Consider the following 8,285-nt stretch of genomic DNA (forward strand, 5'->3'; position numbering starts at 1 on the left):
AGTCCGCCCGCTGCCGGAACGACGTCCGCTCGCTCCCGGAACGATGCCCGCTCGCTCCAGGGACGTCCGCTCGCTCCCGGAACGAAGTCCGCCCGCTGCCGGAACGACGTCCGCTCGCTCCCGGAACGATGTCAGAAAGAAACAAGTTTTTTTCTTCCGTAATCCGACGTAGCGGGGAATTTGTTTACCGTGTTCGTTAGTGGTTTTCTATGAAGCGACTTGGTCGTAGGGCCCCCTCTGTTGCAGAGCTCGACCTTGTTATTGTGATTTGTACGAGTCCTCTTCGCATGCTGGGAGACGGGCGCACATGCTAATTCCTCGTCCCCCGAATCAGTTGTGCCTTTTTCGATTGCCAAGGAACCGATATTATGTGCCGAGCGTGGCAATAGCCAAACCATTGATAGAGATAGATAGAGAGAGAGGGATTCAGGCCGAAGTCTTTCAGTCGATGGCCCTTAGCGGTGGGTTGCGCTGGATCCTAACGTGAAAGTGAATGTGATTATCGGCACGTTGCGGCGATGACTGGCCGTTTACTCGGACCAGAACCTGCGAGCCAGATCTGCATGGCTCGCACGTGAATCCTTATATCCACTCACTAGTGCTGATAAGAATGTGTACAGACAAATATATCTACGAATAGATTACGCGCACGCCGTACTCATATCACGTAACTTTATCATATTGCTCTGTAGAGTCGCTGAGTGCAGGGAATCTACCTCTCTTTATTGACCGACCAGGCTGGATGGGGTAATTCGGCCATTCCTGCCGTTTATCGTAACCAATGCAGAATTGCTTATTCGATACTTGAAATGGCCGCTGCAACGATGCGTTGTGCGCAAAATCGCGTTGTCACAATCATGTGGTCACTGATGGGACTAACTCGTTTGTTTTATCTATATTTTTACGTAGTTGTGTTGTTATTGTTAACATGATTGTTGAGAGATGGTTGTTACATGGATTGAAATACTTTTAAAATGAGATGCATTTAAAGAGCAGTGTAGAGTAGTGTAGTGTAGCTTGTTTTACTGACAGCGTTCAAGCCAACGCCAGTGTTGGATATAGCAGGCCCCATCCCCCCAGTCCGTGACTGCTAGCTCATTTTTATGGATTTTACTACATAGCCTATATAGAATGAATCAAAGTTTTGCAAGTCAGGACTGGCTGGGATGTTAAACTTATTTTCAAGACTGCTCACTGCACATGGTTAGCACACGTTTAGAGCTGCACTGCCGCTTGTTACGAATGCTGCGAATGAGGAAACCTTTCCAGCTGATACGGATACAATCCAGATGCTGTGATAGAACTGTTACTGCAAAATTTGTGATTTAAAAATATATTACCTTAACAGATTTGTTTAGCAGCTTAGCTTTCATCTTGTTTGAAGCGTTATCGACCAATGTAAGTAAGCCAATCGTCGCCAGTAGGAATCTGCTGAACACCCAAATACCCGAGCATAATGCATGAAAATCAACAGACATTTGATTCTTACACTATACAAAACATGTAAATTTATTTTAAATACACTGATGAAACAATACATGTATTTTACAATAGTCTTTCACAACAAATTTTATTGTATTATGCTTCAAAAAAACAAAAAAACAAACAATATCTAGCTATCTATGTGTGCTCTGATGTGACTGAAGCAATGCAATCTGATCTGGATCATGAAACAAAGGAACAGGCAAGGAATACACTGGTCAACACGTCAATGACAAATCGGCAAGAGGACATAGTACCCTTGCACCACATGGTTTTAGTAATCGGGAGACGTTTCCTTCAAAAAAATAACTTGAATCTAATTCAAAATTTGTGTCGAATAGTTGCGAGCGCATGACTGTAGGCAATGGCTCTGCGAGTACTTTACAACCGAATAAACAGTTCGCTCACTCGCCATCATTCCTCTATAATAGGTGAAGGAATGACATAGCCTTAATCTACACATGCTGTGGAACCGATATACTTTGACCAATACAATGCGGGCTGTGTTCAACGAGGAACGTCCGATTCGCCAAGGTTTTGCACTCGCGAGCCCTAGCCAACCACGTTAAGTTTATGGTCGCCGACTGCAACGCGAACCCTAGCTATTTTCATCCCTGAATGCTATATCGTGCCCCCGACACTAGTGCGACCTCTACAAACAAGCGACAGCTTGCGGCGACAGCATGTTACGTGTGCAGGGTAAGTTTGCACTGTGGTCCAGTGCCGACTACAATACACGGTGTACTGCAATATTAAACAAAATAAAAATCTGTGTGTTAACACTTCTTATTACGAGGCTACCACGAAAAATGACTTATGTACAGATGCTTCTCCAAAACGTGACTTACAAACGCTGGTCCTGTGTGTGTAAACTGGAGAGAGAAACAAACCGAAGGGCGACGACGGCTCGCCGCCTCGTCGCGCGGGGAACCAGTTACGAGCGCGGAGAGACGACAAGCGACGTCTGCACGTCGCTCGCGAGTCAGTCGGCTGACAAACGTACGCGGCAGGGCCGTCGCCATTGTGGCAATCGCCGTCATGGCCACCGCCAGCGTGGCAATCACCGTCATGGCGATGACCGTCATGGCCGCCGTCGTCGTGGCGATGGCCGTCATGGCCGCCGTCATTGTGGCGATCGCTGTCGTCGTGGCGATGGCCGCCGTCGTCGTGGCGATGGCCGTCATGGCCGCTGTCGTCATGGCGATCGCCGTCATGGCTGCCGTCGTTGTGGCGATGGCCGTCATGGCTGCCGTCGTCGTGGCGATGGCCGTCATGGCCGCCGTCATCATGGCGAGCGTGCGCGCGTGGTGTCGCACCTCTCGACGACCGCCGGCAGGAGCGGCGGCATCGTCGCTGCGCGCGAAAAACTGTGCTGTGAATGATCACAATGGAATGTCTGAAAAATGTTCGCGACGGGTTGTCTACTTCTTACGGTCTCCGCCGCCCCCCTCTGATGCGGCTTTACAAAAACACCATCTCGGAGATCGACTCTAAAGCAGATGGTTGGTCGGGGATGCGCCAGACCCGATTACTTACATCCGTCACAAGAAGTGCCCGGCAGGGGGCGTTGCACGCAAACGTTGTTTTCCCCCTCGGGAGTTTGCGTTTTGCCCTGGCTTCTTCTTAACGAGCGACAAAAGCGACGAGGAGAGGAAGGAAGTGGTGCAACATCCGACGGAGAGAGAGCGCGCCGCGATGAGAGAGACGCCATCCCTCCCCTGTGCACTGCGGATTGCGCTGTTATTTCTTTGTCCCGGTGCGTCTCCAGTAACAGTCACCGCAATCGCTTACAACCCAGTAAGAAACTAGACGCGGGACAAGATCAGAGACCCCCCCCCGCTCCGGGGTCTCCATTCTCTCTGCACCCTAAACGCTACTCAGCTGATAGGGCGTTTCAGATGGGAGAGAGAGAGATGGAGGGAGAGCGAGAAAGAGAAAGAAAGAAGGAGAGAGAGAGACAGAAAGAAATCGTGCACGCTAGTGATGTAAATGGCTTCACTCTCCTCTCGCCTCACCAAAACAGTCGTTGCCAGTCCCGTCGCTCGCCGAAGAAACCGACAAAAATAAACACAAGGCATCCTCGCCGAATTTCACACATAAACACGGAAACAGTAACTATCTTCGGCCAGAACTCGTGCGTCTTTCGGCTCTCTACCGCGCGGCCGCAGCACGCCACCGACTAGGTGCCCGGTCACGACGCTGTCCTACAGCTCTGGCTTCTTCTTCTTCTTCCTTCTCTTCCATCCCGACACATCCTCAGCTTAGGCTTCTTCTTCTTTTTACACTTCCATCCCGACACATCTTACAGCTCTGGCTTCTTCTTCTTCTTCTTCTTCTTCTCCTTCCATTCCTTCCCCCACTAAACGCACATATCTCCGACGCGCCGTCTCCTCACATCCGGCGACGTCTCTCCGTCCGTCTCTCCGTCCGTCTCTCTCTCTCTCTCTCTCTCTCTCTCGACGGTCCAACGCTCACGCATCCGACGACGGACCACCCCTCGTCGCAAATGTCCACGAGTGCGAGGGGTCCAAGCCCGACGAGAGACCGAGAGTCGATCTCCGCCGCGGCCAAAGGTAACGCTTGACCGTCCGCCGCGGCTAAAGTTAACGCTTGACCGTCCGCCGCGGCTAAAGTTAACGCTTGACCGTCCGCCGTGGCCAAAGTTAATGCTTGACCGTCCGCCGTGGCCAAAGTTAATGTTTGATTTTCCATCGTGCGACCGCCCTCATCTCAAATGTCCGCGAGGGCGAGGGGTCAGCGTTGCGGCGACAAAACGTGGAGCTAGATCTCCGCCGCGACTAAAGTTAACGCTTGATCATCCGCCGGCCGCTCGATCATCCGCCGGCCGCTCGATCGTCTTCGACGATCGTCGTCCTTCGCCGCGAGAGCCGTCCGGTGGACAGTTCTGGACGGCGGCCGGGTAAAAGCGCGACCGGTCGTCGTCGTCGGCGGCGGGACTCGCTCGCTCGCTCGCTCGCGCGGCGACCTCAGTAGATGACTTCGTAGACTGTCGCCTTCTTGTCGCCGGAGCCGGTGACGATGTACTTGTCGTCGGCGGAGATGTCGCAGCTCAGCACGGACGACGACTCTTTTGACTGGAAAATTAATTATTAATCTTAATTAAATTTACGTTACAATTAAAATTAATGCGTCGAAGTTATAATTATCATTCATCATTCCTGCAGGTTTATTATTAGAATTTATTATTATTATTATTATTATTATTATTATTATTATTATTATTATTATTATTATTATTATTATTACTGATATTAATACTAATTATTATCATGCCTCTACATCGCAGCCCCATTCATGGACATCACTATTACCATTAAACACAAGCCCCCCCCCCCCCAACGCCAAAAAAATGAACACGAACGACGCGCGCGCGCGCACTCACGGTTTTCCTCCCGAGATGCCGCCGAGGGGCAGTGGCGCCCTCGTGTGGGCGGCGTGCGGGTCGAAGCCGCCGGGGATGCCCATCGGCGATCGGTACGCTCCGGGGGAGATGTTGTTGTGGATCATGCTGCTGGCGTATGCGGCGCCGGCCGACGCCAGGTCGTTGGGCATGGCGTGCGACGCGCTCGCGGGAAGGTAGGGCGGGTAGGGGCTAGCCATCGACATCGGGGTGCGCAGCGCTGGAGCTACTGCAAGCAAACACACCTCGCGTTAACGCACGCGTACGTGAAACATATACATATAATGATATACTATATAATCTAGAGTTATACTACAAGCAATCACACCGCGCGTTGCGCATAGTACATAGTAGATCATGTAGAATAGATTATGGGATGTTACATGGTACGTTAAGAAAGTCTGCAATGCTGGATATGTACCATTAACGCATAGTAAATCATGTAGAATATATTATGGGATGTAATATATGGTACGTTAAGAAAGTCTGCAAAGCTGGAGCTTACTGCAAGCACACACAACACGCAGCAACCAACAAGAAATACCGCTGTACATAAGTAGTATATATTATAGGATGTTTTAAGAAAGATGGTAGGTTAAAAAAGTCTGCTAGCAACTGCAGGCAAACACACTGCGCACTGACGCACACGAAATGCTTCTTTCCCCTGCAGTCATCTGCATACCGGCGAATTGAAACAGGTTATTGGCCTTGGTTGTTGGCAAAATCCCTCAAAATATTCATAAAAATCACACCTTAGCTCAATTATTCATGATCCGTAAACATTCACTTCTTTTGCATATAGCAAGTGTGAAAGCACCAATGTGAATAAAACAAGGAAGTTATTTGAATCCTCAAAGTTATGATAACGATAAAATGCCACGACATGCACTAGCTATCCAGACAATGCCGCTACTGTTCAGCTTTGCATTTATCACACGTCACGAGTCACAAACGATTCTGAGCAGAAAATCCTCGTCAGACTGGACGGCGCGACCCAAGAATTACTCCCGACAGAAAAACCCGCCATTTTAAGCATCTTTGCTTTCCCCGCGGCACGTTCGGTCATTCTCGCTCACCTCCGTCTTCCTTTGTCGAATTAATCTACTTAAGCTTACACTTTAAATCCTCCGTAATCAACTTCGTACCTACTCGCTTCGCTGGGGGGGATTACGCTGCATTAGCCTCGATGCGTTGCCGATGTCACATAACCCAGCTCAGCAGTACATCAGTACCCACGCTTTACTCCCCCCCCAGTACACAGGTGAACGTTCTTCAAAGGTGACCTACAACACTGTCGAGTACGTTCTCTGCGTTCTGCTAACGTTGCATCGACGCTATAACGCAGCGCCGACGATGCAGCCCTCCTCAGACTCGAGGAGATCGATCTCTGTCTCACCTGGAAAATGCTAGCACCATAGGGAGTCCTCCAGGCGTTCAACAGGTTGTCCTTGCCCGTCGAGACGAACCACTTGCCGCAGTAGGCGAACTTGAGCGAGAGCACGCACGACTCGTGCAGGTGCAGCTGGTACTTGTCCGGCTTCGTGTGGTGCAGCACCTCCACGTTGCTACTCTCCATGCTGCGAGATAGAAGACAGGGGAGCGAGTTAGCGAGAACGTATGTAGAGCTTGTTTGCTTGAGAGAGACTAAGAGAGACTTTTTGCGAGAGCTATGTTTGCTTCGAGGACTGAGAACGTACGTAGTTATAGAGCGATGTTTGCTTAGAGGTACGTCTTCGGATGGTGCATCACATGGCAGGCTTGAAGACGCGCAGAGGACGCGCGCGTTAGTGAGAACGTACTGTTACGGCTCGCGTGGGTTAGTTACAGAAAGCAATGTTTGCCTCGAGGTACGTCTTCAGCTGGTGTTTCGAATGGCAGGCTCGAAGACGTCGCAAAATTCGGGAATCGATTTTTGTGCGGGAAGGGCAGTGATTGCAGTAAGCATTGCCATGTGATACATGCATAAATGAGAGAGAGATAAGCGATTTACTTTCTGCTATACTGGTCTGCTACGGTAAATTGGGCAAAACGCGACCCCCATGTAAAGCACTGCTGTGAAATACGTGCGTGAATGAGAGAGAGATCAGCGATTTACTCTCAGCTACAGTCGTCTGCTACGGTAAATTGGGCAAACCGCGACACCCCTGTGAAGCATTGCCGCGTGACCAGAGCGTGGACGAGGTACCCACCCGACGGCCAACCATTCGCCCGTGGGGCAGTAGCCGAGCGAGAAGATCTGAGACGTGAAGTCGTGCTGCTGCAGCTGCCGACCCTACAAACAAAACAACACATCAAGATTGTAAATAACAACAACAACAACAAATTTATCAACCGCGCACGTGGCGTGGTCATTAACGACAAGCCCAGATTGTAAACAACAACAACAACGACAAATCTATTACTGCGCACACGGTCGTTGACTATCGTTCATGAAAAAAAGTTTGTGTTCGAAGACTAACTGCATCACGATCTCTAACGATAGATACAGTGAAAGTTAAAATACGTGTAAATATGAAAAATAAATAGCTTATGCAATAATGACGTATATAAATATGTAACGAAATAGCTGCTGCAATAAGTAAAACATCCTTACTAATAATAATAATGATAATAATATTAATAATAATAATAATAGCATCTTTGGTGTTACTGCCCAATCGTGACAACTCTGTGTACCTCTCGTAGGTCCCATGATCGCACTGTGTTATCCAGGCCACCAGTCCACAACTTTGTGCCATCTGGCGAGATGTCTATACAGCTGGCCCCGTCCGTGTGTCCTTGGAATTGCCTGGTAGCGAAAAAGAAAATTAAAAAAGTGATTACCCAAACATTTAGTAGACGCAGACAGCTCGACACACACCGCAGGAAATATCCTAACGGCAAAAAAAGCTTTGTTTCCCCGGCTTCCGCAGGGCAAAGTTTTCAATTAAAACTGCTCGGCTTTTCGCGCCAGCTTTCGCGATAAGCGTGGCGAGTGAAGAAAATATCGTAACCTTGACATTCAAGTAACCTTGGAGCTCGACAATATCGGCTGCTAGGCATTAAAAGACGCGAACTTCAATAAACACGCATTTATTGAAAGCAGAGGGAACAAAAAGAAAAGAAAAGAAAGGCATGCTAAACACTCAAAAACACCTGCAGGTTTAAGTGGGTTTGAAAGGAAGCCGGGCGACAAAAAAGACGCAAGCTGCAGACAGGCAGGCAGCGCCAGGGGGCGCAACGAGATGGGGGAGGTAGTAGCTAGAGGGCGCCATGCCACATGGCAACAAATACAGCTAGGGGGCCTCACAAACGTGTGCCGGCAGGAAGAGAGACAAACAACAGCGAGAAAGAGAGAGAGAGAGAGAGAGAGAGAGAGAGAGAGAGAGAGAGAGAGAGAGAG

The 8,285-nt window shown here is 49.4% G+C and overlaps 1 protein-coding gene across 1 annotated transcript in view; it reads right to left on the reverse strand.

Moving 5' to 3' along the window:
- LOC106815340 (transducin-like enhancer protein 4) overlaps positions 1–8,285 on the reverse strand; it is a 13,010-nt gene that overhangs the window by 3,425 nt on the left and 1,300 nt on the right. Inside the window, exons 2-5 of the mRNA XM_014819785.1 lie at positions 7,580–7,691; positions 7,105–7,175; positions 6,206–6,480; positions 4,886–5,132 (exon numbers count right to left, since the gene is read on the reverse strand). Of these exons, the coding sequence (XP_014675271.1) occupies positions 4,886–5,132; positions 6,206–6,480; positions 7,105–7,175; positions 7,580–7,691 (705 nt within the window). The remainder of the gene's footprint in view (positions 1–4,885; positions 5,133–6,205; positions 6,481–7,104; positions 7,176–7,579; positions 7,692–8,285) is intronic.

This window comes from Priapulus caudatus, unplaced genomic scaffold (assembly GCF_000485595.1).
Source record: "Priapulus caudatus unplaced genomic scaffold, Priapulus_caudatus-5.0.1 Scaffold1093, whole genome shotgun sequence".
Taxonomy (NCBI): domain Eukaryota; kingdom Metazoa; phylum Priapulida; class Priapulimorpha; order Priapulimorphida; family Priapulidae; genus Priapulus; species Priapulus caudatus.